Source organism: Rhincodon typus, chromosome 27, assembly GCF_021869965.1.
Source record: "Rhincodon typus isolate 14 chromosome 27, sRhiTyp1.1, whole genome shotgun sequence".
Lineage (NCBI taxonomy): Eukaryota > Metazoa > Chordata > Chondrichthyes > Orectolobiformes > Rhincodontidae > Rhincodon > Rhincodon typus.
The window spans coordinates 29,047,981-29,070,370 of NC_063358.1; the positions used below are offsets into that span (position 1 = coordinate 29,047,981).

Genomic DNA, 22,390 nt, shown 5'->3' on the forward strand with positions numbered 1-22,390 from the left:
GCCCAAGTTTGAACATTCTTTTTGAGGTAGAAGTGCTGCATGAATCAAATAGCAGCGCAAAAATGTGCTCTTGGCCATTGCTCATTTGTATTTCCAAGCCCAAAGATTGTGGATTGAAGAATTACTGAGAGGCTTGAGCATAAAATGTAGTCTTAGATTCCAGTATTTAACTGATAGATACTGTATTATTGGACGTGCCACTTCTTTGTTCCCTTTGTCTTTTCCACCACTGACAACAGAGACAGAGTTTACTTGATGCTGTTTGAGGGAGTTTGCTGTATGCAAATTTGCTGTGTTGTCTCCTATCGTATAGCACCAAGCTCCAAAAGTATTTAAAAACCAAAAGAACTGCGGATGCTGTAAATTAGGAACAGTATTTAATCAGTATTTAATTAGCTTTAAATACAAATGAAATAAATGCAAATCTCATTTCTTTGATCACTGAGAAGGTTGGCTGTACTTGTTTCTCCTTCATTCTGCAAAGCCATAGTTGTTTATTTCCTGAAAGGTTTTATTATTAGCAAGTATGGAGAAAATAATTTAGTTTTAATGTCTTTACAATCATGTGCCTGATTTGAGAGGGATGCTTTTCATTTGGATCCATGTCATAAAATTATACTTTTCTGGCGATGGTGATTTGGCGGTTTCCAAGAAATTATGTAAACTCTGATGGTTCAGACAGATTTTCGGTTCATTTTGGTTACTCCTATGCATTGATGTGTTTTCATTACTACTTGAATGAAACCAGTTTCCTGGACTCAGCCAGCAGTCATGTAAGTTCATTTGAGCTGTGGATCATCTTTGCTGTAGTGTGTTTATGTGAAGAAATACTTTCTGCAACCTGTCCTAAAGTTACTTTTAAAACTCTGGTCTTGGTCCTGTTGTTTCACAGCCTTAATGCATCTAGAACTATTGTGGGTTTTCTTTATCCTATTGAATACACTTGAGTACTCATATATTACACTCTTGCATGTTGTACTGTTATGCCCATTCAGAGCCATCTTTACTGGAGGCTAATATCACCATCTGTCTTAAGAGCAGAAAGTGCTGGAGAAACTCAGCAGATCTGGCAGCATCTTTGGAGAGAGAAACAGTTAATGTTTTGAGTTATAATGATTCTTCAGAACTCATTCCCATCTGTTATCCTGGGGATGCGGGGCATTCGCCTCAGAAGAGAAAGGTCATTAGGAGACTTGTGTCAAGCTGCCACGGAAATATCTTGTCTTTGCTTGATGTTGTTTGCCTTGTAGACTACTTGCAGTCATAACTTGTTTTTGGAAGAAATGCTTCTTCCTGATGCTCTAATTACATGATTTTTATAAGGCTTCTGCCACCACTTATACAATAATGTGCCTTAATCAGGAAAGGGAGATGAAAAAATTTGTAACTGGGTACTGCAGGGAGGACCACGAGAGGATCCTCTTGTTCATACTAAGCCTGAAAATATATTTTGCTTCCTCATTATTATCAGATGTGACAATACAGTTTTTTTTAAACTAATGCCTTTCCCATGACCTGAAATAAAACAAAACTCATCAGGAAGTAGTTCCCAGATTTAAAAAAAAATTGCTTTTGCTGCAGATGTGATTTGACCAATGCGGTCAGTTAAAAAGTGAGTAGCAGTTGCTGTAGGTAGTATTCTTTGGATCTCAGTCTTCGAAATCTCAGTGGCCAACAGCCACAGCCTTTCTGGAGAAAGTTCTATTTTTCTACTATCCTTTGTGTATAAAGTGCTTCCTAATTTCACTTCTAACTGTGGTTGCTGTAATTTTAATCCTCTTGTTCTGGATTTCCCAAAGGAAGTTGTTGTTTGTCTGTACTTACCCATTGCAGTCATTTTAAAGATCTCGTTTAGATTACCACTTAATCTGCTCAACTCAGAAGTGTTAAAAACTTGAGTGTCTGCAACTGGTCCGTATTACTTTAGTCTGGAGGACTCAGTGCCATTCTGGTTAAGATACGTTGCATGCTTTCTCAGGACAATATAATTGCTGAGGCGTGGTCTCCAAATTTGGACACTACTCCAGATGGGGTCTGACCAGGGGGCTTTGTACAACTGAAGCCTCACTTAATAACTTTTCTATTCCAGCTTAATTGACATAAAGTTCTGCATTCTATTGCCATTTTTGCTTTTTTTTTGTATCTACGCACTAGACTTCAGTAATTAATGAATATTGATACCTCTGTCCCTTGTCCACAGGTCCCTGCTCGGCATCGGTCATCATCCACTTTACTCCAGTGGATTCTGCCAGTTTTGGCCACTATCTGTGTTATCTGAAAACGTGTATATGGCAACACTGTATTCATTCATCCAAGTCAAATGTGTACAGGGCAAATCTGAGGAACACCATTTGTCACCTGTCAATCAGAAAGTGCACCCTTTATCTCTACAGTATTTTCTAATTCTCAATGAATCATCAATCCATGTCACAAAGTCATCACTAATTTCAATTTGATTTTTGATCATCTCTTCTTGGACCTTTACCACATGTCTTCTATGAGACCATTTCAACTACCTTCAAATATATATGTAATATCCAGCACATACGTTTTGACTTTTATTGCTGTTGTAGTTTCCTTTTGAGTGACTTTTCTCCTTCATCCTACCTGAATAAATCCTGTGTTGTTAGTTCATAACTGCCAACAACAATTGCAGTTAGTGGTTTTTGTCTTCGTTGTGTCTCCTTTGAGCCATGGTGCCCTTTTTTTTTAGAATCTACAGAACAAAATTAATTTTGGTCAAATTACAGTTCACTGTTAGGTTATCCAGTGGTTTATGGAATCAAAAAAAAGCATCCTGATGGTCACAGAATCAAAATGTACAAGTCTGAGGTACCCATAGTTCTTTGAAATATTATCATTAAAGATCTCTCAAGTTCAGTGTGACCATAGTTGTGTGCAGCCTTCTCAGAAACAATATTGTCAGTTAAAACTTTGACCCACATGCTGAAAAGAGAATAGCAAAGAAACAAACAGTATACAGAAAATATGGAGGATGGATCAACCTGTCTAATTGTTTGGCAGTTCAGAAAACTGGGTAGCAATGGAAAGAGAAATCCAAACAAGGTTGTCTTGAGAGAGCGGTTTTCTGTTTGGTAGCCTTTGAATGGATCCTGGTATTGACACAGGTCTTTGAGAACCTAGCAGAGACTTGTAAAGAAAAGAACACTGAAGACCGGAAAATAGAGGGATTAATCAATACACATTGCTGCTGTTGAAGTGCTGCCAGAGCCCACCAGACTGTTCAAAGGGTTAGCGAAGAGAGCCTCATGGAATTTTTTCATCAGTGCCGTTGTGAATTGAATGAGTGGGAGTTCGTAGATGTTTACCTTGTCAGTGGTAGTGGGGGCTTCCGATAGAATGCAGTTGCTAGTGAATTTAACATGTATCGAAACAATTGGACGGCAAGTGAGAAATCCTCCAAAATGAAGCGGAAGGTGGAAAAGCTGAGATTATGTGAGGTCGCTCATTTCTGTGGGAAGATGTTGCGAGTGCTTATAATGCTGTCAGGTGTACCTTTTATGTTGACTAAAAGCAAAATTTACGTTTGTTTGAAATATCCTTCAGCTATTAATTCTTGAATAATGTTGATTTTAGTTTGGCTTTTGGAATAAAAGTTTTTAAACGTTAAAGCTTGCACAGTGGTTTTCTTTCCATTGGTGTTGTAAGGAGTGTTTTGTTTTTCAAGGTTACTGGTTTTAATAGCAATTGCAACAATATTGCGTTTGAGTAGTTCAAAGTGTTCTCTTACGTCAAGATGCAAAATAGACAATAAGTTGACATAGTCCTTTAGCAGTCAAGTATCAGACTACGATCCAAGTTAAATTCCACCTTTGACTTAGCATTGAAGCTTGTAGCCTATGATATGAGAGAATTCTTAACCCACAACATGAAATTGCGCTGCTTATCTCACATTGTTAGCACCTACAGACTTTTCCCTCCTCTTAGCCAAGTGATGGAAACTTGGAGAAGTACAAAAAATTGTCCCAACCAAGTGGAAATCTCTACCTGATGTGTAAATCACATTTCTGGAGTATCTTACCCAGTATTATGTGATGTACTCTGTATGTGGACTATCTTACTGGCATGGTTTTGAAACTACTGCTCACTAGAGCATGCAGTGTGGTAGAAGAAATAGTTTTGAGGCTTGCATGTTGGATAAGAATACCATTTCAACATTTTGTTTAATCATTTGGGAAAACCAGCATCATTGATTTGCATGAATATGTTTTTGTTAGGCAATTGCTGAAATTTTTTAAAACATGCAATTTTTTTCCAGGGAAATCACGAACTTAAAAGATCTAGTAATGGGTCAGATTGATGGCAGGGGTCCGTACAAGGAATTCTGTAACCATAACTGCTTATTTGAGATGAAAAGAAAGTCTGCTTCAACGACAAATAATATCACCACCAAATGCAGCATTTGTCAGAAAGTGTCAGTTGTAAGTTTACTAACTATTCATATCTTTTTGCATCATCCACCCCTATTTCATGGTAACTTGTTCCCCACAATAGTTTGTGTGCTTTGAACTGTCAAGGCATTATTGTGTTGTAAATATAGAGAACAATCATAAAGGCTTAATTTGGGGAAAAATAATTCCTCTACTGTCTGAGGGGACATCTTGAAGAAATGTCATGGTTTTTAGCAATGAGTTTAAATTGAGGGGCACCATAATGGAACTGCTATTACGAGAAACATGTTGCTTTCCCAATCCTAATTTGATGTAAGTTCCATCTTTGTAGTGGTTCAGTTTTGCTTACTTAAATATGCTATATATGGATACAATCATGAAGACCAATTTGGCATGTTTTATGTCTGACTTAAAATTATTTTCATCCATCACCTTATACTTGTCACAAATTACATGGTCAACCAACTTGTCGTGTTAGTTCTGAATCTCCAGTAGCTTCTATAATATGTTGCCATCTGTATTGGGTATCCTGCCAATATATGGGATACAGGACACATTCACTTTATTTCAACCAAAAAGAAGTCTGGCTGAGCTGGCCATTGCTGCTTTATAATAAGCAATTGTCAAGTTAGTTTTTTCTTAATTTATACACAAATTTTATCTCTCTTCCTGTGGAGCCTTACCTCTGACACATGATGCTACCAGAGGAGATTGAACTCTGTTGGGCAGTTGACTATATGTCACATGTTCCATCACTATATTCTTAACTGTATGCAAGGCATCATAAGATTTTATTCTTTATTTCAGGTCCGCCATGAAGTGAACTACCAGAATGTTGTACACCAACTTTGCAGTGATATATGTTTCTCTAAGTTTCGAATGGCCAACAATCTCACTATGAATTGCTGTGATAACTGTGGCGCTTATTGTTACAGTGGGTCTGCGCAATGTCACATGCTTCAGACCGAAGGGCAGTGTAAGAAATTCTGTGGTTCAGCCTGTTTGTCTTCATATAAACAGGTTTGTTACGTTTTAAGCCAACCAGACAAGAATGAAATGCTTTATTGCATGTTCCTTAACATGATCATGATGCCATGTAGGTGTTCCTTTCATACAAGTTCATTTGTTATAAACATATTCCTTTTTTTGTGGTCACCTACAGGAGTACTCCCATTTCAGGGCTCAAAAATGAATACTTGTTGATCTAATGTTTTGAGTCTATCCATTGTTATTGCAAACTTTCTTAAAAAAAAAAAAAATGGATAGATGAACTGGAGTAGTGTAATGGTATGCTAAACATTCCTTAAATTGTGCTGCTAAAGCACCAGTAATATGTGTAGTAAACTATTTGTCTGCCTTTTCCAGACTCGACTTGTATGTGATTACTCAATTCCAACATGATCATCTGGCATTCTTCAGTTATTCTCATTCAAGACTGTTGTGTCTGATAAAGGATACATTAGTATGTGAATAACTAATAAATAGTCATAGACATGGAAACCAGAGAGCAAGCTGATGTTTGAGATTCAAGTGGTGACCTTTGAAAACTGCACTCTTAGAAAAGGCTCCTAAATAGCAGCTGAACAGTTAAATGGACTATATGTAGATAATTGAGAATAAATGGATGACATAAGGACAAACCTGATAAATACATCAGCATAATTCTTTGATAGAGTATATGTTGTGAACTTGTATTTATACAGCCCCTGTTAAGTCCTTCTGACATTTCAAAATGCCCTGTACCTGATTACTTAATTGCTGTGTAGTCATTGCTGTAATGTAGACAAATGCTGCAGAAATTTTGCAGACATCAAGAACCCATAGACATAAAATTAGAAAACTAATTAATGAATCTACTGATTGTTTTGGTTGAGGAGCAAATGTTGATGGGACCCTTCGACAATTCTAAAACTCCTCTGTGAAACGTTTTCTGATCTTCACACATAATTGCAAACCCTGGTGCAATGTGTAATCTTTTAAGATATAGTTTTCTGTTTCTTCATCTCCCTAAACTCTACACAGTTGTAATTTATGAAATATCTGCACTGCAGACACAAGGCATCTATATGGTTAACCATATGCAAATGTTGATAGATAATGAGTCCAATAGCAGTTTGTCATCATGCATTATCTGGGATAGGACTATATAAACCAGCAGGGTACTAGATTTGAATGCAATCTGTGCAAGGTCCCAGCTATTTACAATGGCAGTGGAGTAGAGAGTGGGAAATTCATCCAAAATCTGTCCTCCTAATTGATGAAACTAAACTGACAAGACATTGGTAGAATTGTACTTGACTGAGAGGCATGATTGCAACAGATAGCCTACGCTGTTTAACCTCATGCCATCAGAATGTCTACTTGGGTGAGATAATGGAGCCCTGAAACTGTATTGAGGTTGGTTGGCTCACCGAGCTGGTTTGTTGTTTTGCAGACGTTTTGTTACCATGCTGGGTAACATCCTTCCCCCACCTCCTGTCGGGTATTCACCATCCCTCCTCACCTTCCGAAGTCCGATGCTGAACGCTCTGTACTCAACAAAGGCCTCAGCTTTATCCCTCTGCGTCCCCACCTTAACCAATTTCAGGCACGACATGACGCCGAACTGTTCTTCCGCCGTCTTTGCCTCCGTGCTCATTTCTTAGGACGAGAGTCCTCTCCCCACCCCACAGACCCCTTTGCCCAACTCCAACACTGTCCCTCCACCTGGACCCCTCCCTCTGGCCTTTAACCTGCACTCGATCTTTTCATTGAGAACTGTCCGTGACATCAGTCGCCTCAATTTCACTGCCCCCTCAACAAATCCAACCTATCTCCCTCCGAACTGACTGCACTCTGTGCACTCAGATCTAACCCTAACTTTGTCATCAAGCCTGCCGATAAGGGTGGTGCTGTTGTTGTCTGGCGTACTGACCTCTACCTTGCAGAGGCTGAGCGCCTGCTCTCAGATACCTCCTCCTACCTTCCCCTGGACCATGACCCCACCATGGCACATCAGGCCATTGTATCCACTACGGTTACGGATCTCATTTCATCCAGTGATCTGCCCCCATCCGCTTCCAAGCTAATAGTCCCCCAACCTCGCACAGCTCGTTTCTACCTCCTGCCAAAAATCCACAAACAGGACTGTCCGGGTAGACCCATTGTTTTAGCCTGCTCATGCCCCACAGAACTCATCTCTTCCTACCTTGACTCAGTCTTCTCCCTACTGGTCCAATCCCTACCCACATACATCCATGATTCATCTGACGCCTTACGCCGGTTTCAAAGCTTCCAGTTTACCGGCTCCAGCCACCACCTCTTTACCATGGAAGTGCAATACCTTTACACATCTATTCCTCACCAGGAGGGTCTTGGGGCTCTCCGCTTCTTCCTGGAGCAAAGACCTGAACCATCCCCACCCACCACCACCCTCTTCCGCTTGGCTGAGCTTGTCCTCACCCTCAACAACTTCTCTTTCAACTCCTCTCATTTTCTTCAGGTAAGAGGGGTTGCCATGGGCACCCGCATGGGCCCTAGTTATGCCTGTTTCTTCGTGGGGTATGTGGAACATTCCTTGTTCCAGTCCTATTCCGGTCCCCACCCACAACTCTTTCTCCGATACATCGATGATATCATCGGTGCTGCTTCCCTCTCTCGTCGAGAATTGGAAAACTTCATCAATTTCGCCTCCAATTTCCACCCTGCCCTCACTTTCACCTGGTCTATCTCTGACTCCTCCCTTCCCTTCCTCGACATTACTGTTTCCATTTCTGGGGATAGACTGGCCACTAATATCCATTACAAACCCACCGACTCCCACAGCTACCTGGACTATACATCCCCACATCCCACTTCCTGTAAAGACTCCATCCCATTCTCTCAGTTCATCCGTCTCCGTCGCATATGTTCAGATGAGGCCAACTTTGACAAGGGAGCCTCTGAAATGTCCACATTCTTCCTCAGCTGAGGATTCCCCAGCTCCGTTGTCGACAGGGCCCTCAATCGGGTCCGACTCATCTCCCGCACTTCTGCCCTCACCCTTCTCTTCCCTCCCGCAACAGCGATAGGGTTCCCCTTATCCTCCCCTACCATCCCACCAGCATCCACATCCAGAAGGTCATCAGACGCCATTTCCGCCACCTCCAGCAAGATGCCACCACCAGACACACATTCTCCTCCCCTCCCTTGTCCGCCTTCCACAGGGACCGTTCCCTCCGGGACACCCTGGTCCATACTTCCTTCACCTCCAGCACCTTCCCCTGTAACCGGTGAAGGTGCAACACCTGCGCATTTACCTCCTCCCTCCCCAGTATCCAAGGGCCCAAACATACCTTCCAGGTGAAGCAACACTTCAGCTGCACTTCCAAGAACCTAGTCTACTGCATTCGCTGCTCACAATGTGGTCTCCTCTACATTGGGGAAATGAAGCGTAGACTTCGCGACCGCTTTGCAGAGCATCTACGTTCTGCTTGCAAAAGAGACCCTGAACTACCTGTTGCCTGCCACTTCAATGTACCACCTTGCTCCCTGGCCAACATCTCTGTCTCTGGCTTGCTACAGTGTTCCAGTGAAGCCCAGCGCAAGCTGGAGGAACAACACCTCATTTTCCGCTTAGGGACCCTGCAGCCCTCCGGACTCAATATTGAGTTCAATAATTTTAGGGCCTAAACTCTCCCATGTCCCAGCCCCCCACCCCACACACCAGGCCTTGTTACCACATAGCCTGCCACTACACACCCCTTGTTGTTAGTCACTAACAGTCCCCATTAACAACTATTCACCCTCCCAGCCTGATCGTTAGCAACTCCTTTGTCTGTCCAACTGTTTTTCTCTCTCTTTGGGCTCTATCCTATCGTTTACTCCCTACCCCACCCACCTCCCTATTTTCTGCATATAAACTGACATTTTCCCAGCCACCATCAGTTCTGAGGAAGGGTCACCGGACCCGAAACATTAACTCTGTTTTCTCCTCCACAGATGCTGCCAGACCTGCTGAGCTTTTCCAGCAACTTTGTTTTTGATCCTCAGTGCAGCCTCCGACGAAGCGCCGGTGTGTTTTCCCGCCTGGTTTTTAAACTCTGGGGTTCACTGAGATGGATTGCCTCACTTCCTGTTTTCCTTTGTAGTGGAATGTACATAGGGTCGATTTCAATGTGTTTATTAATAGCGTGCTTCGTGGAGTGCCATGCTTCCAGGATTTCTTGTGCTTGTCTCTGCGTAGCCTGTCCCAGGATCTTGGTGTTGAAGAGCGAAGTTGTGGTTTTCCTTGTCCATGTGGATTGAGATGAGTGAGTATTGGTCGTATCTTTTTGTAGCCAGTTGGTGTTCATGTACTCTCGTTGTTAATTTCCTTCCTGTTTGTCCGATGTAGTGTTTGTCGCAGTCTCTGCAGGGGATTTTGTAGATGACATTGGTCCTGTCCATGGCGGGGAGTGGGCCTTTAGTTCGGGTGAGCAGTTGTCGTAGGGTTGACGTGGGCTTGTGTGCCACTCTGATGCCCAGCGGTCGTAGGAGTCTTGTGGTGAGTTCCAACATGTTCCTGATGTAGGGTAGTGTGATGAGTGTGTCGGGGCGTGTAGAATCTTTCTGACCCTGTTCCTGTAGGCATCTTCTGACCCAGTTCTTTGGATATCCATTATCCTTGAACACTTGGAAGAGGTATTCTTCTTCCTCTTGGTATAGTTCCATGTTGCTGCAGTGTGTTGTTGTCCTCTTAAATAATGTTCGCACGCAGCTTTGTTTGTGTGTGCTGGGATGGTTACTATTGAAGTTCAGTACCTGGTCTGTGTGTGTGGCTTTTTGGTGTACTTTCATTTGCAGTTCCCCATTTGTCTTGCGCTCTACCATGACGTCCAGGAATGGGAGCTGTTTGTTCTTCTCCTCCTTTGGTGAATCTTATTCCGGTGAGGGTGTTGTTTATAAGTTTGTGTGTCTCTTCTAATTTGGTGGGTTTAATGATGACAAAGGTGTCGTCTACGTAGCGTATCCACAGTTTAGGTTGGATTTGTGGAAGGGCGGTCCTTTCCAGTCTTTGCGTCACTGCTTCTGCTAGGAGTCCGGACATAGGTGATCCCATTGAGTGTCCCGTTGATTTGCTCGTATGTTTGGCCGTTGAAGGTGAAGTGGGTGGTTAGGCATAGGTCCAATAGTTTGAGCATGTTATCCTTGGAGATGGTTTCACTGGGGTCGTGTTCTTGTTCAAGTAGTGTTGTCATTGTTTCCCTTGCTAGTGGTATGTCTATTGATGTGAATAGGTCAGTGACATCAAACGATATCATGGTCACTTCATCCTCTATCTTTATGTCTTTGACGGAGTTGAGGAATTCTTGGGCTGAGTGGATAGAGTGGGGTGACTTGTTGACTGAGTGCCTGAGTTGTCTCTGTACTTCTTTGTCTAATCAGTGTGATAGAGTGCCTGGTAAGGAGACTATGAGTCTGAGGGGGACTTCCGGCTTGTGCACTTTAGGGAGGGCGTAGAAGTGGGGTGTGTTGGTTCCTTCGGGTTTCATTTTCAAAAAGTCTGTTTTGTTGATCTGTCCTGTTTTAAACTGGAAAGGACCGCCCTTCCACAAATCCAACCTAAACTGTGGATACGCTACGTAGACGACACCTTTGTCATCATTAAACCCACCAAATTCGAAGAGACACACAAACTTATAAACAACACCCTCACCGGAATAAGATTCACCAGAGAGGAGGAGAAGAACAAACAGCTCCCATTCCTGGACGTCATGGTAGAGCGCAAGACAAATGGGGAACTGCAAATGAAAGTACACCAAAAAGCCCCACACACAGACCAGGTACTGAACTTCAATAGTAACCATCCCAGCACACACAAACAAAGCTGCGTGCGAACATTATTTAAAAGGACAACAACACACTGCAGCAACACGGAACTATACCAAGAGGAAGAAGAATACCTCTTCCAAGTGTTCAAGGATAATGGATATCCAAAGAACTGGGTCAGAAGATGCCTACAGGAACAGGGTCAGAAAGATTCTACACACCCCGACACACTCATCACACTACCCTACATCAGGAACATGTTGGAACTCACCACAAGACTCCTACGACCGCTGGGCATCAGAGTGGCACACAAGCCCACGTCAACCCTACGACAACTGCTCACCCGAATTAAAGGCCCACTCCACACCATGGACAGGACCAATGTCATCTACATCGCAGAGACTGCGACAAACACTACATCGGACAAACAGGAAGGAAACTAACAACGAGAGTACATGAACACCAACTGGCTACAAAAAGATACGACCAATACTCACTCATCTCAATCCACATGGACAAGGAAAACCACGACTTCGATCTTCAACACCAAGATCCTGGGACAGGCTACGCAGAGACAAGCATGAGAATTCCTGGAAGCGTGCTATTAATAAACACATTGAAATCGACCCCATATACATTCCACTACGAAGGAAAACGGGAAGTGAGGCAATCCATCTCAGCAGACCCCAGAGTTTTAAAAACCAGGCGGGGAAACACACCGATGATTCATCAGAGGATGCACTGAGGATGTTACCAAGTATGGTAACGAAATGTCTGCAAAACAACAAACCAGCTCAGCGACCCAACCAACCTCAACACCCACAACCCAAGCTACAGATCTACTCCAAAACCTTACTGATACTGTATTCCAACATGAATAAGTGATTTTAGAAAAGTAGAAATAAAAATTGAGAATAGGATTGATGCTATTTATGTTATTCATTTATTTTGCAATGTTCATCGGGTGTCCCGTGTTTTGCTTGGAAAAGGTCACCTTTACAAAATGAATTGCAAATACTTTCAGTTGGTTCTGCACCTCGTACGTCTCTTCCATCAGGGTCAAATCATTTTTTTTTTTTTTTTTTTGAGGGCCCTTCTTGAGATTTTCTCAAGGGCTATTTGTTCAGTCTCATTGACCCATTTATTGGGGGATGGAGTCACATTGTAACAATACCTAAGTATTTGTGGTGACATATAGGGTTTTTGGATTGTCACAGAAATGGAATAATTCTTCAAAATCCTCAATAATTATCAATCCTGTATTAGACTTTAAACTTCAAACCACAAGGAAAGCATTAATTTCCTTGATACCGCAGTATTGAAATTGGTAAGGATAACTGGCATAAATGACAAAAAAAAGTTGTTGTTCCAACTGGCATGCACTTTAACACACAAAAAGTCAACACCATAAACACACCTTCCACATACTGGTAAGGTCATAGCTAATTTGTTTCCATCACATGTGAAAAACTGGAACGTTTTAACCAGGCGGCTGCAACTCTCTTTATTGAATCTCGAATCTCAATCTCAGATCTAAATTTAACTATTAACACAGTGTTCATTACGGTTGTATCTGATACTTTGTTTTTCAAATATTGTATCTACTGAATGTAAATACCTTAGAAATTCAACATTAATCTGCAAGGAATTCATGATGTCAGTGATGTAAAAGTTCCACTGCATTTCAGTTAACTGAGTATTAATTTTTAGACAGATTTAAAATTGTTCCTTATGCAGTCTGTTTTCCTTCCCCAACTGCCCTCTCTCTGTGCAGCCACGTCCTCTCTCCACATGCCTCTCACATGCTCGTTCATTCAGCCCATCCTTCTTGCAGCCTACTTTTTCTGCAACCAGCTCCTCCCCCAACCCACCCATGCAGCTTCCTCTCCCACACCCCTACTGCAATAACGTCCATTTCTCATTCCCCTTGCAGCAACCTCTCCCTCCATTCAGCCTTCCATTGTTCTTGTCCCACTACCCCTTCTTATGGTTTGTTTCCCTTGTAGTTGTTCATAGAAATCATTCATAGAACCCCTGCCGTGTGGAAACCTGCCCTTCGGTCCAACAAGTCCGCACCAACCTTCGGAGCATCCCCCCCCAAACCCATTCCCCTATAACCCACCTAATCTATGCATCCCTGACCACTATGGGCAGTTTAGCATGGCCAATCCACTTAGCCTGCACATCTTTGGACTGTGGGAGGAAACTGGACCATCCGGAGGAAACCCACGCAGACACAGGGAGAATGTGCAAACTCCACACAGTCACCTGAGGGTGGAATTGAACCCGGGTCCCTGGTGCTGTGGTGCCGCCCCAATGTGTTCTCATCTCCACCAGCACCCCACCTTCCCCTCCTGATATCTGGAGCAACATCCTTGCAGCGTTAGTTGCAGGCAGCTCTTATTGCCAAAGGAGCATCAGTAGGGTACTCCCTTACTGCCCGCACTTGCTTCTGTAACTGCTCACTGCTGCTCCAATTGCACGCTGCTTGTCTTTTGCAATTTCTGCTGCCTTTCTGTTCTGCTTATGGAGGTAACTTTGCCCTGATCAGTTGCTCCCCAGGAGTGAACTTCCCAGAGAGTTTTGGGATTTGCTCTTTGCCCCCCCTGTATTTTGAGTATTGTCTCCCATCCACAACCCAGCCCCTCTCAATATTAGTATTGTGTTTCAGGGCTAAGATGCTTCTAGATAGTAGAATGAAATGCTCTCTCAAGCATAATTGCCTTGTGAAATAATAAAATCTACTGATTTCTTCTTTTACATCCAAATGCTTTCTTACTCTTTTAACAGAAAAATTCAAAGATTACTCCCTGCACCTGGTGTAAATGTCTGAGGTCGTCAGCTGAAATGATTGAAAATACAAACTCTTTTGGAAAAGCTGAACTATTTTGCTCAGTCAACTGCCTTTCCGCATTTCGAGTGCATGTGGTAACTACACAAGGTAGTGGTATAATTTCTTCAAATGTTAACTGAAGCATCAGGAAACTTTGATTGCATTAGGTCTGTTCGGCAGGCCAAATCACTTTGTATCTCTGAAGCCATTAGTTTTTAGGTCGGAAATAGTGAAGTACTTTTTGTTTGTCAGTCTCCCCTGTTGCAGTACTTAGTTATGATTGTGTCATGATGCAATCTCACTTTGCATTCCAACAAATATCACATTACTAGAACAAGAAAACCTTACATCTGCACAGCTGTGGGTTTTTTTATTCTTCTGTTTTCAGAGCTGGCCTTCATTAAGGCCACTTCCTTGAGATGTATTATATAGAATTAGAGAGCAGAGGCTAGAATTATCATGAACTTGGAAAAGTTAGAAATAATGTCCTACTGATGAGATTCACTTCCTGCACTTAGTGTTTCATATGAAGCTTGGTTAAAAATACAAATCTGTTTCAGTTGGAAAAGGCTGAATTTGATGTGTAACTACAGATCTAGTTGTAGGTTATTATTTTGAAATGGTTTATTTATCTGACTTTGTGTTCAAATGGAACATGTTCCTATTTGGTGAGGGTATAATGTGATCAGGATACCTTTTCTGTCTTCTGTAATCAAACGTTCCATTGAGACAAATATATAAGTTATTGAATGCTTTCTGCAATTATGCATGATTGATGTCTGTGATATGTGAACACTGCGTCACATCATTAAGAATAAAGGTGCTGTTGGGTTTATAAAAATGATTTTGGCCAATTTAGTTCACTGACTTTGGTATTTTATATTTCTCTGGTGAGAAATGATACTTGTAGTTAATGTAGCTTTTTTGGACATGAAATGATTTTGTACTTGTGTCCACTTAGGTACTAGTGTTCAATGCAATTACTGTAAAGTGACGATGACGCCTCAGTACCACCTTGCTATGTCAGATGGTAGTATTCGGAATTTCTGCAGTTATAACTGTGTTGCATCATTTCAGGTACGATTTTAAAATAAATTCTTTTCTTTTCCCATTCAACTTTCCTCAACTCAACAGGATAAATTGCCCTTCTGTGTTTATTACCTTTGGGACAATGTCCCATATCATGTTTGGGTATAAAATGTGTTCTTGGTGTTTGCAGTTCATGTTAAGGAATAAGGGAAGTGACTTAGTAAAGTGGAAAGGATGTTACTTCAACATCCTTTCAATTTTGTTCATCTTTAGCTTGTTCAGTTTGCTTAAGAAAGAGTTATGTCCATATTGCGTTTATTTTTGATGGCCAATTCATTTAATGTTGTGAGAGCTCCAAGGATTAGATTATGATGAGAGTTTATGTAAATTTAGGTTTGCATTCCAGGAATATAGAAAGTTAAGGAATGATGTGGATGAGGTTTTTAGGATTTTAAAATTAGTTGTTGGGGTAAGTAGAGAGAAATAATATCTGTTTTGGGAGTCTGGAGTGCACAACATTTGCAGAAGAAAATTTTTAAAAATACTTTTAAATGCAAAGGTTCGTCGATTTATGGATCTCTGCCCCAAAAAAAGCATTAGGTAGCTTTTCAATTAATTATAAATCTGAGATTGATTTTTATTTTGCTAGCCAAGGAAATGAAAGGATATGAAGCCAGGACAAATGGATGGAATTAAAATGCAGATCAACTGCAATGTCATTGAATACTTAAACAAGTTTAAAAAGCTGAGTTGACTTACTGTGTATTTCTATATTTTTATGTTTTTGATTTAACTTTATCCAGTCTGTGTTAATATGCTTATTACAATAATGCATTTTATCTTCTATTTATTCTAATGTTCTATTTGATGAACTGTATATTATGCTGTATGCTTGTGAAGAGAACTGTTGAATATTACATTTTGCATCCCCACCCCCGCCACTTTCGGTAGCTCCCAAAATGCAACAGCTTTAATCTACAGACACCGCAGTTATTTCATGTAATTCATGTGCAATTACAGCTGTATCGACGCACCTCAAGTATGCCATCATGTGCTGCATGCATAGCACTTGAACTGTATTGCACTTGTGCTAATCTCCAATTTGAGAATTGAGAAGTAAAGAATGAATATTTACATATTTTTAATGAATGAAGCACATTTTTGGAAAAAAATATATAATTGAAAACTTGAATGAGAGTGGTGGCTGTATGCAGTGTTTAAGTCCTACTGGTATTATTTATTGTTTGAACCAATAAGTTCAACCTTGTTGTGTGATCATAGTCATCTTTGTTTAACAGTTAAATTGCATGTAGGAAAGATTTTGTTTCAGTGTGAAGTGAAAATTATTAATTAAGTTGTTTCAATGCAATTTGTATTAGCTGTATTAAAAGATAAAATAAGCTATTTATTGATTTCTCTAGTTTGCGTCTCCTTCTTTTCTAGGGATTATTCAGTCAGGCTGCTCCAGGCTCTCAAGCTGTTGTACCCCTATCTCAGGGTCAGTTGGCAGTAAACATTCCAACAACTGCTTCAGTAGTGGCTGGTGCTCCTGTAGTTTCTTCAACTTCTGTCACTACATCAGCAGCAGCTGGGTTACAGAGACTTGCACAATCCCAGCAAGTGACTGTGGCTCGTTCACTAATCAGGCTGAAGTGTCAGTATTGTCAGCGTTTGTTCTCCTCTAAGCCTGAGCTGCTCGAGTACAAGGTAAGATTTTCTGATGAAAGATAATTTAAACTTTCTGTGCACTTTTCCAGGGAGAACTCTCCAATATCAATGCTCTTGAGTTGGAGAACATAGTGAATCTTGATTGAAAATGGTGATAGCATTCAAAGTTTCATTTCCTTAGCAATGGATTTTTAAGTTTTCCCCTCATTTTAATGTGCCTATTTCTCCTTCAGGTTTTGTTTCTTGCCAGTTAAACCTCAAGGGATGTTGAAGAGCAATTCATTGGCCTAGTGGAGAGTAACATTAAGCTAGTTCCCGTTTAGCTCAGCTGAGGCAGAAATAAAGGCTTGAAAATTGGATTGTGTATCTCTGAGCTAAAGAGGAGAAAATCCTTAACTTTAATGCTGTTCACTTACCACCTAATAGAAATCATAGATGATAAAATTTGTAGCTCGGGTTGCAGATGCAGTTGTTCGTTAGCTTGTCTGCTTGGTTGTCCTGTGGTGTGCAGACATTTCGTTATCATTGTAAGCAACATGATCAGTGCAACCTCTAATTAAAGCGTTGGTGTTCTGCTCCGTTCTGAATTTATATGATCCTCTGGTGTGAGGGGGTCTTGTCACTTCCGGTTCTGTTTTCTAGCAGCGGTTTGTATATGGGATCTATTTCTATGTGTTTGTTAATGGAGTCCCGTGTTGATAACCAGGCCTCCAGAAATTCCCTTTCATATCTGTTGTTCGGTTGTCTCACTATAGTCACTTTGTCCCAGTCGAGTTGATGGCCCTCACTGTCTGTGTGAATCGAGACAAGTGAATATTGGTTATATGTCTTTTTACTGCCAGCTGGTGTTCATGTATCCTGGTCGTCAGTTTCCTCCCGGTTTGTCCAATGTGTAATATTCATTGCAATCGCGAACAACAGACATGCAAGGGAATTTCTGGAGGCCTGGTTCTCAACACGGGACTCCATTAACAAGCACATAGAAATAGACCCCGTATACAAACTGCTGCCAAAAAACCGAACCGGAAGTGACAAGACCCACCACACCAGAGAATCATATAAATGTGGAACGGAGCAGAACACCAACGCTTTGATTAGACGTCGCACTGATGGCACTACCTAGAATGGTAACAAAACATCTGCGCTTGACGGAACAATTGGCTCGCCAAGCTAAAGAACAACTGGATATAATTTTCTGTTTTAGTTGGGGATCTTCAACTTCTCACATCTTGGTCTCCTCGAGGTCAGGCTTTATCATTTCTTTAATTGTAAAATCCACAGAAATATGCCATATATACTAAATTGATAGTCATACAGCATGGAAACAGACTCTTCTTTGGTCCAATCAGTTTACGCCGACCATGTTCCCAAACTATGCTAGATCCACCTGCCTGCCTTTGGCCCGTATTCCTCTAAACCTTTCTTATTCGTGTACTCAGCCAATGTCTTTTAAACCTTCTAACTGTACCTGCATCCAACATTTCCTCTGGCATACAGCAAACTTTTTATTAACTGCCATCTATGTGACCAGGTGTGAACTGATTGATCAAATATTCTGGATAATCAAGAGGTACGCATAAATGCAGTAAACCTTGACCAAGTGAAGCTTCGAGACATAAACGACCTTGAAAAAACCAATGTAAAAACACACAATAATACAAACATAATGCAATGGGTATACACTCATTTTTATACTTGGTTTACCGCATAAAACTTGGAAATCACAATATTTGAGGTATATAATTTTTCTCAGTCTGTCAAAACTGCCAGTTGATAAGGTGCTGGTTAAAACAAAGTTTGCTGTACTTAGTTTTTAAATACTTAATATGTGGAATCTATCCATGTGTTCAATTTCATTTTGCAAAGTAAGCTGTTTCGGCCTTTTTGTATGAACTGTTCCACTGGATAATGACATAGTTTGATTAAACAGCATAAATTTATCAGTGGAGTAGTATAATAAGTGGAGAATTGGTTTAGGAAAAGAATAATACTTGCATTTTATTCAACAATGAACGTTTAGAGGAGTTTTGCTGGCAATGTTCATAATTACAAATGGATAAAGAAGGAAACTGCAGTGTTCACTGAATAACATTTAAGATCATCACCAAATGCACAGAAGTAGAGAATAGGATTTATTTTAATCAACTCAGATTCATAGAATAGTTACAGCATGGGAAGAGAGCATTCAGTCTGCAACTCAGCCAGTCTCATCACCTACCCTTTCTCCGTTACAGAACATTTTTTTTCTTTAGGTAATTACTTAATACCTTTTTGAAACCAGCACACAGTTGGGCAGTGCATTCCAGATCCCTAACCATTCATGTAGAAAGAAACATTTTCTTTGTAAGACACTTGGTTTTTTTGCCATTCACCATAAATTGGTGGCCGGTAGTTCTTGACTGTAAGGCTAGTAGAATAATTTCTCCTCTTCTACTGAATCCAGATCCCTCATGATTTTGACAGCTTTATCAAATATCCTGTTAAACATTGTCAAATATTTCCTCATAAGTGAAGGACCTCTTTCTTAGAATCATTTGTAAACAAAGAATGCCTTATCAAAAATGAATGGCAATCTTAAAGGCAAGTGGATAAGCTTAAAGAAACATTCTGAAGTAGTACAGAAGCAATTACTTGGAGCTAAAGTGAATAGCTATTTCAGAGAGCCACTGTGGCTGTCATGAATCAAATGACTCCTGCAAACAATGTGTAATGGACTCTAAGATTCTATTATTTAAATATTGTATCCAAACACCTTGTGATACTTGACATAAAATTGAAGATTTAAATTCAGAACTAGTCAGTTTACAATTAAGAAATCTATGCTTTTGAAATGTTAAATGTATACAAAGTTTTTTTTTTTAGTTTAATTGAACCTGTTGTATTTCAAGTGAAACCATTTACTTTTTATTGTTGGATCTGTATGAGTAAAACACATTCTTGGGATACCTTTATTGGATATCCTTTTTTTTTTACCAGAGTGTCAACAGTTACCTTTAATTTTCTTTACACAGGGTAGAATGGTTCAGTTCTGTGGAAGATCTTGTTGTGATGAATACAAAAGGATCAATTCTGTGGTTGCAATATGTGAATACTGCCGGTCAGAAAAGATTGTTAAGGAGACAGTAAAGTTTTCGAGTGTTGACAAGCCATTTTGTAGTGAAGGTAATGGGTGTGTTTTGAAATAGTTATTTTGTTGGATGAGCTAAACTTTCAGCCCTCAAAGTGCAATTCATATAAGCAATAATTTATGACAAACTTTTGTTTTGTGTAATTTCTATTAAAGACCTGTATGATTTCCTGTTCCTGTGGGGGAAAAAATGAAGATAGTGCAAAGCAAATATAAAATCTGAAACAAATCGGAACAATTTGGCATTTCACGAGCTTCCACCATCGGGTCTTAAGAGGTGATTTGAGCTGAAAGAGATAAACATAACCACTTTTCGCTCTATACTGTGTAGCTGTATTTCTGCGCAGCAATCTAGAATGCCTTGCAGCAGACCATCAACATGCTGTACACATCCAAAACACCCTTTAAGATGCAGCAATCTTGAATGCACAATGCAGTGCAGGAAACAGGCTGTACAAATAAAAATTAGAGGAAGCATTGCATACAGCCTGGCATATACTGTATGATAACTAGCAGTAATTAAGAATACATGGAGCAAGAAAAGCCTTTGTTTGATCCATCAAACTTGACTTTTGCAACTTTCCATTTACAATTTCTACCCTCGGCAAGCTATGTAATCTTTCAAATAAAACAAAATACCCCTTGATAAAATATCACAGAAGATTATGTTGAGATTTTCTCCCCATCGCTTGAAATTAGTATATGTTAAGACTTTTTCCACCATTCCTTGAAATTACTTTAAGAAAACTTGGCAAAACACTAACAGTTACTGTTACTTAATCATGCTATTAGTTTATTCTACTAACATTCCCAAGTTCTCTGCAAACTTGGAAGATGTTTCTTTTTGTTCTTCATGGAGTCACTTAGCTCCCCCTCAATGCACTATACTTTATTTTGAATCCAGCTGACGGAAAAGAAGAATTTGGAATCTATAACTAAAGTTAATAAGAAGTGCATGTTTTCCCGAGAGAGACAGAAAATGCGCATCGATTAGGTGATCTGCTGCTCATCAATGTTTCATTGAGCTTTTTTGGAACAAAATAAGACTGGTGGAGTAGCAGATAGTGAAGGGAACTGTTGGAGAATGCAGCAGAATATAGACAGATTGGAGAGTTGGGCAGAGAAATGGCAGATGGAGTTCAATCCAGGCAAATGCGAGGTGATGCATTTTGGAAGATCCAATTCAAGAGCGAACTATACGGTAAATGGAAAAGCCCTGGGGAAAATTGATGCACAGAAAGGTCTGGGTATTCAGGTCCGTTGTACCCTGAAGGTGGCAACGCAAGTCGATAGAGTGGTCAAGAAGGCATACGGCATGCTTTCATTCATCGGACGGGGTATTGAGTACAAGAGTTGGCAGGTCATGTTACAGTTGTATAGGACTTTGGTTCGACCACATTTGGAATACTGCGTTCAGTTCTGGTTGCCACATTACCAAAAGGATATGGATGTTTTGGAGAGGGTGCAGAGGAAGTTCACTAGGATGTTGCCTGGTATGGAGGGCGCTAGCTATGAAGAGAGGTTGAGTAGATTAGGATTATTTACATTAGAAAGGCGGAGGTTGAGGGGGGACCTGATTGAGGTCAACAAAATCATGAGGTATAGACAGGGTGGATAGCAAGAAGCTTTATCCCAGAGTAGGGGACTCAATTACTAGGGGTCATGATTTCAAGGTGAGAGGGGAAAAGTTGAAGGGAGATATGCGTGGAAAGTTCTTTACGCAGAGGGTGGTGGGTGCCTGGAACACGTTGCCAGCGGAGGTGGAAGAGGTGGGCACGATAGCATCATTTAAGATGTATCTAGACAGATACATGAATGGGCAGGGAGCAGAGGGATACAGATCCTTGGAAAATAGGCGACAGGTTTAGGTAGAGGATCTGGATCGGTGCAGGCTTGGAGGGCCGAAGGGCTTGCTCCTGTGCTGTAATTTTCTTTGTTCTTTGTTCTTAAAATAGGAGACCTAAGATGGGATGGGTCGTGACACACGACTGAATCCAGGAGTCTTAGCTGGTTTTCATTGGTTAGTACCACACTGGACAGGGCATTTACCCAAAATGTGGGCCAAAAGAAGTTCTTAAAACTGATTCAGATTAGGTATGACTTCAGTTGGCAAAGGGACAGGAATGGAATTACACAAAGGACATTAGGTGAGGGTTGGGTTCCAACGAAAAAAAATCCCTGTTTCCTATGTATTAAAATGCTAATTTTCATTTTTAAAGTTTGTTCTCATTACATTACTTGCAGGTTGCAAACTTCTTTACAAGCACGACTTGGCAAAACGTTGGGGACTTCACTGTAAATCTTGTAGTTCCTGTTCGCAGTCATCAAAACGCCTACTTAACCAGCAGTTTGGAGGGAAAATCGAAGAATTTTGTAGTGAAGAATGTTTATTCAAGTTTACTGTGCTGTTTTATCAGGTGAGTAAACTTCTTCATTTGTAGAAATCATAATTGAACAGCTTTGAATATTAATTGATATGAAAGTGCATTACCTTCCTTTTCAGTTGTTTGTGCTGATTTTAAAAAAAAAACTGCCGAAATTTTCCGAGTCACT

At 40.6% G+C, this 22,390-nt stretch overlaps 1 protein-coding gene across 4 annotated transcripts in view; it reads left to right on the forward strand.

Moving 5' to 3' along the window:
- The window catches only part of LOC109937770 (zinc finger MYM-type protein 4-like), a 119,093-nt gene that overhangs the window by 59,452 nt on the left and 37,251 nt on the right, over nucleotides 1-22,390 (forward strand). For 3 of the 4 annotated variants that reach the window (XM_048613091.1, XM_048613093.1, XM_048613094.1), the window contains 7 exons: nucleotides 4,280-4,442; nucleotides 5,220-5,432; nucleotides 13,971-14,124; nucleotides 14,975-15,090; nucleotides 16,486-16,749; nucleotides 19,722-19,872; nucleotides 22,082-22,254. In XM_048613091.1, coding sequence (XP_048469048.1) covers nucleotides 4,280-4,442; nucleotides 5,220-5,432; nucleotides 13,971-14,124; nucleotides 14,975-15,090; nucleotides 16,486-16,749; nucleotides 19,722-19,872; nucleotides 22,082-22,254 — 1,234 coding nt within the window. The remainder of the gene's footprint in view (nucleotides 1-4,279; nucleotides 4,443-5,219; nucleotides 5,433-13,970; nucleotides 14,125-14,974; nucleotides 15,091-16,485; nucleotides 16,750-19,721; nucleotides 19,873-22,081; nucleotides 22,255-22,390) is intronic. The other variant, XM_048613092.1, reaches the window with a different exon arrangement.